Source organism: Sturnira hondurensis, unplaced genomic scaffold (assembly GCF_014824575.4).
Source record: "Sturnira hondurensis isolate 20B ecotype Veracruz unplaced genomic scaffold, ASM1482457v3 Scaffold0000256, whole genome shotgun sequence".
NCBI classification, from domain to species: Eukaryota; Metazoa; Chordata; class Mammalia; order Chiroptera; family Phyllostomidae; genus Sturnira; species Sturnira hondurensis.
The window spans coordinates 3,960,842-3,974,542 of record NW_028072887.1 but is presented as its reverse complement, the minus strand read 5'-3'; the positions used below and the strand labels follow the sequence as shown (position 1 = coordinate 3,974,542).

Here is a 13,701-nt window from a genome sequence, read left to right as displayed (position 1 = left end):
ATCAGTCTTTCTTTCTCTCTTGCCCCAGTCACTAAAATCAATAAGTAAAAATTATATAATATGCCCTGGCTGGTGTAGCTCAGTGAATTGAGCATAGGCTAAATTGAGCATGAACTAAAGGATCACCAGAGCAATTCCCAGTCAGGGCACACACCTGGATTGCAGGCCAGATCCCCTGTAACAGGCGTGCAAGAGGCAACCACACATTGATGTGATTTTATCAGCAAGAGTGATCTATTCCAGGTATGCAAAGCTTTATCTACAACTAGATAAAGAATATCTATAAAAATCCACAGTTAACATCATATTTAATGGTGTGAAAACAGATGCTTTCCTGTTAAGATTAGGAATAGGCACTCCTATTTTATATCATCATGGAAGGCCTAGATAATGCAATAAGATAAGAAAATGAAATACAAGGCATAGAGATTGAAAAGGAAGAAATGAAATGGTTTGTATATGATACAGTTGTCTACACAGGTAATACCAAAGAATCAGCAATAATAACCACAATCTTGAAAAAAATTCATAAAACTAATAAGTAATTATAACAAGATTGCAGGATACAGGATTAATATACAAAAGTTAACCTTTATCTTATCTTTCATAAAAGCAATTGGTTTACTTTATGAAAGATAACAGAATTTAAAATTAAAAACAGAACTTAAAATTAAAAACACAATACATTTATATTAGCACCAAAAGTACATGAAACATTTAAGTATCTATCTAACAAAATATGGACAAGATCTATATTTAAAAAGTACAAAACTCTGATGAAAAAATCAAAGAAACTTCAAATAAATTAAAAGAGCTAGTTCATGTACATAAATAGGAAGATTATTATCAAGATGTTAGTTCTTCCCAAATTGATCTATACAATACAAGAACATTATTTTGTGGATATGAACAAAATGATTCTACAGTTTATATGAAAAGACTTAAGACCCAGAACAGTCAACACAACGCTAAAAAAAATTTAGAGGACTGACACTACCCAACTTCAAGATTTCTAGTACAGCTTTAGTATTTAACACAGTGCGTAATTGGCAAGGAATATATAAATGAATCAATGCAATAAAGGTAGTCCTGAAATACATCCATACAAATAAAGTCAACTTATCTTTCACAAAGGAGTAAGGAAATTTAGTACAGAAAGGATTGTCTTTTTAACTAATGGTGATTTAAAAAATGGGGAATCAAGAACTTATACCTTTCAGAAAAATTCACTCAAAGTAGATCATAAACCTAAGTATAAAATATAAAACTTTTAGCAAATAAAATAAGAAAAAATATAACTGATGTTTGGGGTGATTTTTTTTAGATTTAACACCAAAGAATGATCCATCTGAAGTATTGATAAACTGGACTTCATTAAACTAAAAAACATATTTGTAAAAAATGTATTCTTTTAACAAGACATTGTTAAAAGAATAAAAAGATAGGTCACAAATTGGAAGATATTTTCAAAACCCATACCTTATAAGGGCTGGTATTCAAACTATACAAAAAAACAAAACAAAACAAAAACCTCTTAAAACTCAACAATAACAAAAAAATTCTACATCTCAATAAATAGATAAAACCAAAAGATCTGGCATCTTTTCAGATCCCAAATAAGCATATAAAAAGATAGTAAACACCATATATTAAGGAGGTGCAAACTAAAACAACAGGATACCATTACATATCTATTAAAATGGCTAAAACCCAAATCATTAAGAACACTAAATCTGATCAGATGTGAAGCAGTTGAAATTCTCATTCATTGCTGTTGGGGATGAAAAATTATGCAGCCACATTGAAAGATATTTTGGCAATTTGCTACGAACTACACATATTCTTACTATAATACTATCCATGAATTGTGCCGATTGGTATTTACCCAAATGCACTGAAAGCATGTGTTCACATAAAAATTTGCACATGAATGTTTATAGCAGCATTATATATAATTACCAAAACTTGGAAGCAATCAAGATGCCCTGGAATAGATGAATGGATAAATAAACTGTGGTATGTCCAGACAATGGAATACTCAGTAATAAGAAGAACTGAGCTAGCCCTGGCTGGTGTAGCTCAGTGGACTGAGCTCGGGCCTGTGAACCACATGATCCCGGTTCGATTCCCAGTCAGGGCACATGACTGGGTTGCAGGCCAGTTCCCAGCAGGGGACTCACGAGAAGCAACCATACATTGATATTTCTCTCCTTCTCTCCTTCCCTTCCTCTCCAAAGACAAATAAATAAAATCTTTTAAAAAATAAAATAAAACCTGTTATTAAAAAAGAAGAAGAAGAACTGAGCTATCAAGCCCTGAACAGACATGGAGGAACCTCACATGTGTATTGGTAAGTGAAGGAAGCTAAACAGAAAATGCCAGATACTGCATCGATCCAATTCTATGACATTCTGGAAAAGGGAAAACTATGGAGACAATAAACGATCATTGGTTAACAGGGCTGCAGGAAGAAGAAGAGAAAGATTAATAGATGGAGCGGAAGAGATTTTTAGGGCAGTGAAACAATTCTGCATGATACAGCAATGATGGATACATATCATTATACATCTGTACAAACCCATAGAATGTATAACACAACAGTGAACTCTCAAGTACTGTTCTTCCATTGTAACATATACTACACCAGTGCAAGGTATGTGCATGAAAATGTATAGCATGGATGGGATGGAAGTATATTTTCTACTCACTTTTTCTATAAATATAAAACTGCTCTAAAAATGGTCTATTAATACTTGTAAAAGAACATAATATAAACAAGCAAAGTAAAAATGAAAACATTCTATGTGATAATCTAATGCGGAATATAAAGAAAACAATGTTTTTACAGAATTCCACATCCATATTCAAACAATAATCACCCAAATCATCTGCTTAACCTTGCAGGCTTCATAAGCAGGCAATAAAAAAGCAGAAAATCACTCTTCAATGGACTTGCAAACTATATATGGCATAAATCAGAATGAAGCTTCAAAGATAAAATATCCTCACTTGTGAAGTCAATTGAAGAAAAAAACCATCACACTACTTCATTCTTGAGCTGCGGGGGTAGCCGTCTGAGGCCCTCCCAGGCAGCTGTGGACCCTGGGAAAAGAGTAACTGATGGTAATAATTAATTCTAAATATGAGTGTTTCACTGTTTTGTATTTAAATACTATTGAACCGAATCTTAATTTGGAAGAAACTTGGCAGTATACCAGCGCTTCCATTTAAAACTTTCTAGGGGGAAAATTAAACAAACATTACTTTCAACATAGTTCTCTGGGCTTATGTCATGATGCATTCATTATACTACAATTTAAAATAAAACAATTACAAATAATTTTGAAACCTAAACTATTGCTTTGAAAAGTTTTTTATTCCTCCTATAGGTTGTAATTCTAATTCTTGCTGTTCAGGTTAATGTTTTGTCAAATAAATGCCAAAGAAAGTAGTCTTGGATTAAGTATTGATATTATTCAATATCACTACTATAAAAAAACCTACATCTCAAATACTAAAAAACTTCTTAATCATTAAAACAAAACTAAACAAGACAAAATACGTTTAAAAAACATAAATATTATGAAAAGTGGTAATTTAAATAATTTGTATCACACATTGAGAGTGAACTTGAATATTATATCTTTGTTACTATAGTAACAAAAGATTTTTGTTTTAACTTGTTGATATTTGATAAAATGTGGAACTATATGACATGCAATTTGGTTGCACAATCAATTATGCAGGAATTCAGAGCATTGTGTGGTTTATACTCTAAAATTTTTATAATTGATATAGAGGACTCCTCAAACAAAATTTCTCAAATTTCAAACTCTAAACCTAATTATAATTTTTCTTTTGTAGAAAGTCAGAAAGAAACTTGATAAAATTATACTGTACAATATTTAGGTGAGTCAAAGGTAGAAGCACTGAAGGCCTCCTACCTTAACATAGCATTTTTCCCATCACTTCTGGTACACCAAACCTGGCGAGTTTGGTAACCAATCTCTATGTCCCAGGACTTGGCGTGGTGATGCGGCTTGTAACTTTGATGTCTAAAGGCTGGCTCCTTCGAATCAGCGCTAAAATCCACAACAATTCTTCCACTAAGGTTAATGTCCTTAAGATGAGGCAGTCTACATTTACTCCACGGTCCAACTTTAAGGCTAAAAGTATATTCCTCTTCCCCAAGAGGACAGGAGATGGGAGTATCACAGATTCTTGACTCAGTCAAATTGGGACACTGAGAACCTCCATAAAGAGGCGGAGCGATGGCCACACGAGTTCTGTGCTGCAGCTGCTTCCCACATCTGTTGCTACATTTGGACCATTGTGAGAACTCAGATACAACACAGTCCCGGGGGCAAGGAACGAGACAAGCTTGTTCTGTGGGGGGTTGAGGGGCAAAGTGTTCACATATTTCGTTTACAACCAAGGTTCTGTTCAACTTCTGAACACAGCGCACGGTCCGGTGCTGCAGTCCATGCTGAGCTGTCACACACTCTGCAGTGCGAGGCTTGGCTTGGCCTAGGGCCGAGGGAACAAGCACACAGTGGTGCCAGTCAGATGCCTCCCAGTGGAAGAGGTCGCTGTGCCAGTCGCAGACTCGGAAGCAGCTTCTTTCCTTTGGAGGCTTACTGTTCTCATCACAGTTCGAGAGGTGACTTGTCCAACCTTCAAAGTGAAAGCACCACAGAGTGCGAGCCTGGACTCCTCCAGGCCCACAGTCTCCTGTACACCTTCCCCAGGGACCTACAGGCAGAAACACAAGGTGTCAATTACTCAGAGATCCTGAGCCACCATCCACACAAACACAGGGCAATCTGCATCCTTCCCAACACAGGAAATGTTGAATTATGAATTTTGGTGGACAATATAATTTAGTGGTTAAGAATATGGACTCTCCATCAGTTAGCCTTTATGTAGTCTCTTACCAGCACTGTATACTTGGATGAATTACTTCAAACTCTCAGCCTTAGTTTCCTTAAGTACATAGGGAAAAGATAATAAAAATCACTGACGTATACAACTGTTCTGGGATCAATGATCTAATGTGGTGCCAAATAGATAATACACACTGAATGATGGGAATCACTGTAATTATTATGTCCCAGAGCCTATATATCTAACTCAAAATTAATACTTTCTAGTTAGGCAGTGTTTCATCTCAAAGAAAGCCCTAAATCCAGGTTTTAATAAAGTAGGATTTATCAGGTTTTCAGTGTTTCTGCCCATACCCTGAAGAGCTCAGAAGAGAAATGTATTATTAAAACATGACCGGCCGAAGTATTCTAAATATATTTTCATTTTCTAAATAGTTGTCCTAATTTTGGTTTTTGTTTGCAGAGTAAATTGCATAAAAAAGATAAATTTAATTGGAGGATAAAAATAAGGTAATAAAAGAAGAATTACTTATGGAAACCCTGCTCCTACAATCTTCTAATATACCCATTTGGATTTCTGATAGGTACTGACTCCTGGAAAAGCTTCCAATATTACCTTGTAATATGCCAAATATTTAAATTAATGAGTTTTTATGGGAAAATGTCCAAGAAATTGACAAATGTAAGACCTGTAAATCAATGTTTCTCACATTTTCTTGGATCTATTCTATAGACGTACCAGCTAGCTTGTCCAGAAGGTTGACCACATATGTTTTGATAAGGACTCCAAGTAATCCCCTCTTGTGTCAACAGAAAAAAATAGATTTATCCCTTTCACTTTACTTAATTATGCAATATGAACCTGAAAAAGTGTTCATCAGCTCAACCATGTAACTTTTGCCCCTGTACTAACATTATGATAATCATAAAAAAATTCATAGCCTGAGAAATGTTTTCATTTCTCTTTAATTACACTTACACAAATGAAAGGAGGACAATAGAGTCTGTCTTTCCCCAAATCTGATCAAACACCCAAAATGCCACTTAGTTACTTCATGGAATATATTTTCAAGCACATCTATCACATTTCTAGGAACAGTACGTGTGTACACAGTCACAGGCATTTAGAAAGAGACATAAGCAGCCCCAAAGAAATGGGTGTTGGCAGTGGGGCCACATGCCACAGTGGGTATCTCCCACTCTAACAGAACAATGCTTTGGGGGTTCTAATGCACTAGTTATCCTCGTTCTTCCTCACAGCCCTGTTCTGGGCATGTGAACTTGGTATTGTAGGTACTACCATGCATAGTTATAGTTCTAGTGATTTGTTACCTTGTGGGAGAGATTAACCTAGAAAACACTGTCTACCTTTAGTACCTCTGTATTAGAGACTCCTCTTGCTAAAATAGACAGAGGAGTTTCATTGGAAACCTTTACTCACTGAATGCCCCTGGGTTTGTCAGATGCTTTCCCAGGCATACCGTCCAGCATTGTTTGTGGCCCAGAAATGCACCCGGGAAGTGGTGCCCTCAGCACAAACTGATTGAATCGACTGCTCTCAAGTCTCAGGATATCCTGCTAGATCACCCAGTTTTCCACTTTGTATATTGAGATGTTCGTTGTTACATGAAAAGTATTTTCAGGATTAATATGCACAGATGTGCTAGAGCAGTTTCAACGCAAGTACACCATCCCTTACCCCTCATGTCAGACCACAGAGACAAATTTTATTATTGCAAAAAGAAAATCATCAGTTACTCAGTAAAGGAATATTTCGACCAAAAAAGAACCATATGATTGCAGCAAACTTTTATAATAAAAATCATCTTTGAATGATATGAAACAGTTATTGGATAAAACTAAAGGAACCTTTTTGGTAAAGCGTTGGGCTTTAAAATGATGGCTGTCAGTTTATCTCTGTTTATTTAGATAACAAACACACAATTTTCTCATTACAATATTTTGTGCAGATTAAAGAATCTAAAACCAGAAAAGTTGAATCATTTCTAACTAATCTTGAAAAAAGTTAACATTAAATTTAATTCACATAGAACACTTTACAAAGTGATCTCTATTATTACTTTTAGATCATTTAATGAACACATTTCTTATTATTAAATATTGTTTTCTTGTAATTTCAGCACCTACTTTTAAAGTAGTTATGGTAGCTTTTTTGTTATTTAAAATCGTTAATATTTTAAGCATTATAAATTACTATTCTTTCCTTGGCTTTCATACCCTTCACCTATACAGGATTTTACCAAACAGGACAATGTTTCCTAGATCAATGGAATACAAAAAGTAACTTTTAAAAAATAATTACTGCCATTTATTGAGGTGGCTTTTAAATCATTCATGGTTGGAAACGGGTCATGGTGAGAGGATTTATACCACACTACAAATCGAGGCAAACCAAGGTTGTTTTTTGTTTTTGAGTTTAAGAGAGCTGGTTTATATTACACCACTTGAGTGATTTGCCAAGTACCTTCCTTTCTGTTCCTTACAGCAGTCCCACGAGGTAAGGCTAAGTGAACATATTTTATCAAAGGGGAAAATGAACCTCAGAAAAGTTACAAAGCACTTGCAAGGGTACAGTACTACTCGGCCAACTAGAATGGGACTCCTGGCCTGTGGGACTCCTGGTGTGAGCTCTTGTCTTGCATTGGAAGAGTCCCTTCCAGGGTGTGCATTGGTATGTGTGATGCTGAATTCACAAGGCAGATTTGTTTGTAGCTTAGCTATGTTCTCTTCTGTTAGTTAACATTCTTTTGAATATGAGTAGAACAAATAATCATGACGGTATGTGAGCAATGATTTCCCCCTCTTGCCCCTGAAAATATAGGATAGTAACTCTTGCAAGATAAGATACACGCATATTTATAAACATTAGTCAGTATATTTAAAAAGGCACAGTCAAGGAATAATAGTTTCTCCTTATGTTAAAGGAGACAAAAAACATCTAAATGACAAACAAATGTAAAATGAATTGCTTTTGCTTAAAATAAATGAAAAACAAATTGCAAGTAAGACATACGAGATGGAGACAAGACCTCTCAGCAATTGACCTACAGCAATTTTTGTTTTTCAGGAATAGAGAGAAAACATGTTGCATGATTTATTCAGTTACATTTGGCAATGAACTTTAAACACACACAATAGTGAAAATCATACAGCCCTGAGGGATTTTGCCATTTAAAAAAAACATACATATTAAAGTGAAATGTGACCTGCAGTTGAAGGCATCTTACGTCCTTTGTCCAAGTCCAGAAATAAAAGAACACATTAACACTGTGATCAGTTGCATGAAGAAAAATAATATCACCTTTAAATTTATTGTATACATAAAATATATTATACTCAAAATTAAATTAAATAATTTAAAGATAAATGTAACAAACTTCTGTTTTTAAACATCATTTTATATTTTTTAATTGAAAACAAGTCTCAATAGAAAACTGTACTTGAAAAATAATTAAATAAAAAATTGGAAAAAAAAAGAAAACAAGTCTCAAGTACTACAAATAAACAAAAATTTAGAACAATTAAAGAATTAAAAGTTGAACTGCAAACATAATCTGGCTCTGAACTACAACTCATATTGTGTTATATTTACAAAAAATGTTTTAATGGTATATTAGGAGCAGCAATTCTGTACTTGTTTAACTGGGCCAACATTATATAAAGACAATATGCCCCTGCAACTTACTGCTCTTTCTGTGAGATAAACACAGTTACCCTGGAAGAAAATGCTCTGTACTTGAAGTCATGTCAGTTTCAACTAACACGTTAAAATTCTTGTGTAGATATAAATTATTTGGACTGGAAGGGTAGCACTGATGAATTCTCGGGTCACATTCGCATTTAAGACTGTGATTTTTTTCCTGCCCCTGATTTTGCAGAAGGTGCAATGATCTGAATGCTCTAATGTAATATTCCTCTAGAAGCAGAAAAATGCTGGTGAATTTTATTCTCTTAATTCAGTTATCCTTAGCTGGATTCGTTTAGATGTAGGTATCACCCTATCTAAATCATCACCTTTAAGATAGCCCGCTGAATGCCTGAATGGTAGGTATGGTATTCACTATTAGGTCTCGGGGAGGAAACAAGAATTCCAGAGGAGAGAGACACTAAAGCTTTTGCACAGTAGGAGGCAGCAACCTTGATTGAATACCATCTAAGGAACGGGAAGAGATATTTGTTTTATTATTCATTTTTTTAAAGATTTTATGTATTTATCTTTAGAGAGGATGGGAAGGAGAGGAGAGAAATATCAATGTATGGTTGTCTCTGGTGTGTCCCCTGCTGGGAACTGGCCTGCAACCCAGGCATGTGCCCTGACTGGGAATCGAACCGTGATCGTGTGGTTCGCAGGCCAGCGCTCAATCCACTGAGCTACACCAGCCAGGGCTTACTATTCATTTTTAATCACAGCTTTTATTATCCTCACATTACTTTGTTTTTAACTTGAACAAAGGTGTTGAGAAGTGACATATATGCCAATGCAGAGCTTTAGTATCTTAAACAAATTATTTGTAGGTCATCACTACATCAAAGCATTCATAAAACTCAGAGTTACAAAATGCAAGATCAAACAACATTCGCTCACCTGTAGTATGACTCAGCTCCAAGAAATACCTTGAACTTTATGTAGTAACTTTTCAAAAAGCTTTCATATCAACCATGAAATAATTAAAGTAATATCTCCATTTACATAGTGCACAATTATCTAACAAATGGCATTCTTTAGAAATCACACTTTTTAAAATATATCAACCCATAAAATGAAAAAAGTGTCATCTGAGTATTCATTCATTAAAACAACAATGATTAATTACCTGCTACTTGAAAACTAGTATATTAGACTCTGGCAATATATAAATGAATGAGACAAGCCCTGTCTAGTGTGGCTCAGTGGATTGAGCACCAGCCTGGGAACAAAAGGGTCACTGGTCCCAGTCTAGGGCACATGCCTGGGTTGTGGGACAGGTCCCTGGTTGGGAGTGTGTGAGAGGCAACAAGTTGATGCATCTTTCACACACTGATGTTTCTCTCTCTCTTTGTCTCCCTCCCTTCCCATATCTCTAAAAATAAATCAATAAATAATTTTTAAAAAACATGAATGAAACATTAAATACCTTTCAAAATCAGTGCACTACATGTCATGCCAATTTGCTCATGAAGAGGACATTAGGTCCCTCCTGCAGGCCCCCCTATATTTACCATAAACACAGGGCTAACTGTGTCAATCCTTTGACTTTCTAGAGCCCATTAGCTCTGACGCAGTAAAACCAGGGTTGGGAGAGGACACTGCCCACAGAAGCCGGAACAAATTATAGTTTCCAAGACTACGTTTCTAAATCTATCGTGCTAAGTAATCACCTTCCTTAGCAGATGATGCACAAAGCCACTCCATACTCTCTAAACTCACAGAGAAAACCTGTTCATTAGTAACGGCCATTAGTGAGTTGTACATCAGATATCAATAGAACTACAACATAGGAAATGCAACAGCATAAAAAACATCACTAAATGAGAAGGAATTTAAGCCTTCATGCATTTCATTAGAAAATTCCATTGCACTTTTTACAGAAACAAAAAATATCCTTTACTAATAGTAAAACCATTTCCAAAACATGCATTTGTGCTCTGAAGGATATGTGTATTAAAATATTCCAATAATTACCTTCAGAAAAACTTAACTGTTGCTGTAGTTAAAACTTTCAAATATAACTTCCTTTTCATTTACATTCGAAGACAGTCTGTGATTCCATGTGAGAACACCACTGAGCATTTGGACTAAATATTTAAACTCCAAAGTAAACACAAGCTTTGCTGCTAACATCCCAGGCTCTATCCGTGTGATTGTGTTTTTGTTTGACACTTAACAATGGCATGTTCTAAGTCCATATCATCTTTGTGGACAGATGCCTCTGACTGAAAAGCAAAGTGCCTCTGTTACTCATCACTTATGACTACAAATTGTTAGTTGCCAGTGGCTAGAACATCCATTAAAGGTAGTTTGACAGCAAAGAAGACTGGAAATATATATATCTGAATGACTCATCAGTTAATGCAAACACTGCAGACGGAAAACTACCCTTTAAAAATTGTTTAGCAATATCTTCAATTTCAGTTCCACTTGCTAAAATTTCTGAAGCCTAAAAGAGACTCTCATCTCCTACACAGGGTCCAGCAGCAGTAACCCCTGCTTGAGGGTGGTGGGTAGAGTATAATAATTTATAGTTTTAATTTGAACCTTTAACCTAAAATGTCATATGGTGTGCTTGAGTGTGATATTGTTATGTTACAGAATTACATGCTTATGATTTTGCAATAAAAGATTTTGTAATGAAAAAGCGACATTATTTGTGCTGAACCCTGCACTCCACTGCATTCTGACACGAAGTGGATCTTTTTAGATCACTAAACCCTATAACCTGCTAACTGCCTAGAATGTGGTAATGAAAAGGGAATGTTATAGCCCACAGTGTTTGGAGAAGGAAATAAAGCCCAAACAAATTCAATTACTTGCCCAAGGTCACATAGTCATTTTGAGCAAAAATGGGACTGACAATTCCATCTCAGACACCTAATCCAGTGATTGTAACAGCTCTGAGAGAAGGGAAGAATAAGGACTTTAAATGGTTGTAATCTGAGGTATGCAGGGAGAAAAAAACAAAAAAGTGGAAATTACATAAAAACACAAAAAACACAAGCAATAAACTGCCTGCTAATACTGAGATTTTTCAGTCTCCTGGGTTAGCACCTGAGGCTGGTGGCTGCTCTCAGGGATCCTTCACAATTGATGCCATGAAATGGGGTCCCTCCTGCCTTCGCTCACTTGAGGACATGACTGACCTCCTGCTCAGGAACATCTAGCAAGTTTCAGGGGTTTAGCACACACAAGAAGCCTCAGGCACTAATTAGAAATTACGTGTCCCTAGAAAAACTAGAGCAATATTAGTAACAGCTGCCAGTTTTCTGAATACCTACTGTCTTCCCAAGACCATACATATGTAATTGATACTGCTCTGCTTTGCTGCATGAAACTGTTCAAAGCATGAAGTCAAAGAACCTGGTCAGGGTAAACAGCTCAGAAGCCCTGAGACTGCAAGTCTCCACAATTCATTGACTTCAAACCTTTTCCACAATGACTGCTGTTTAACTGTTTTTAACAGCAACATCTCTTAAGCAAACGATGCCTCGCAAAGCCCATAGGTAAAATATATTTGGAAGCAGTTCTGTTCTGAGTGCAGCTGGTGTGAGGACCCAGAGCCCAGCCCCTCCTCTCCCACCTAAAGCTCCTGTCCCAGCTCAACTGCCTGGCTCTAATGGTGGCCCTGGAATTCCTGTGGCTCTGATACCTGTCAACTGATATTTATGGTGTGTTCTCATCCCATAAATGGTGCTCCACTCAACATTGACTTTACTTACAATAAACACTTCAGTTAAGCCCTCCCAATTCCCTGGAGAAATGGATGAAAACCATTTACTCAGCCGTTTTGTATCAGTTAAGTGGAAAAGGCAAGGAAGATTAAGTCAGAAACAGAGTAAAGCCGAGTCCCTCACCATGTTCTTCCGAAGGACTTTCTCCCTTAGCTTATTGGCTGGTTAGGCAGTGAACACACTTCAGGAGGCCCAGAAATCTGTTTCTTTATCCTATACAGAAAGCATACCATAACAGGTGCTTGGGAGGTGCTTCTTAAACCATATCCCCGAGCCCCAAAGATAATAAAGTGCTAATTCCACAGTGAATAACCAGTACGCATGGGACTTGATAATGGAGGCCTTGTGTATTGTTGATCAGAGGTTCACTGCAAAGGCAGCAATGTTGGAATATGCCCCAGGCTTTACAAACACATAAAGCAAAAGGGCTGGGTGGCATCCATTTTGTTGGCTACTAACCCAACTCAAAAATTAATTTTTCCTAGCTCAAAATTACTCTAGGACATACTTGAAATAATAGTTTTCCTTAACTTTAATTGTCTAGTGGCTACATGGAGTATATTTGCTTCTCAACACACCTCTCTAGTACTGGACATTCATGATGGGCAGTGAGAGAGAATAAAACATAAGCTGTATTTTGGTGCACAGAACATTTAGTCCATCTAATTTCTTTTTCAAAGAAATAATCATTCCTGTGTTGAAACAGTCATTTTAAAACTATTTGAGATACTACTCTTATGTTCTGAAAAATATTTCCCAAGTTATTGTATTTGAAAAAATATTTGAGAAATAGCAGCACCATGGCTGAATCACAATATTTTTTCTGTGTAGATCAACTAGAAATGCCTATTCATTCTATATACTCTAGTGAGCATCCTGAAGACTCTATTTACAAACATCAAATCCAATTGCCCCCATCAGCTTTACCTCCCAGACACAATCCAACTGCCCATGCTGCTTCATCCCCACTGTCGCCACCCTTGTCCAAACCACCACCTTTTCTCTTAAGAATGAGAGCAGTAGCCTCTTGTCTGGGCTTCCAGAGTCTCCTGCCCCACCCCACTCCATCCATGCCATCAATTCTTCCTCTATATTGTAGACATATATCTTTGAATAATGCAAATTTGCACATGTTACTTTGGGTGCAGAGTGATGTCTATTTGTGATTTCCATACCTAAAGCTCATCTGCAGCTTCCCATTCCTCTCAGAATAAAGGGTAACAAAACTGTTAACATGACATACCAGTGACTATCTTATCTGGTCCTATTCTACCCAACTAGCTTCTGATCTCCTGGGCCACCCACATTCACTCACTGCTCTCCAGTGACATTAGTCATCTTTTGGTTCCTCCAGTGCTCCAAGCTACCTCTC

General features: G+C 36.4%; 1 protein-coding gene across 1 annotated transcript in view; it reads right to left on the bottom strand.

Annotated features, from left to right (window-relative positions):
- The window catches only part of THSD7B (thrombospondin type 1 domain containing 7B), a 618,064-nt gene extending 604,663 nt beyond the window's left edge, over positions 1–13,401 (bottom strand). Inside the window, exons 1-2 of the mRNA XM_037030021.1 lie at positions 13,257–13,401; positions 3,945–4,752 (exon numbers count right to left, since the gene is read on the bottom strand). Of these exons, the coding sequence (XP_036885916.1) occupies positions 3,945–4,752; positions 13,257–13,401 (953 nt within the window). The remainder of the gene's footprint in view (positions 1–3,944; positions 4,753–13,256) is intronic.
- Positions 13,402–13,701: the final 300 nt, after the last annotated feature.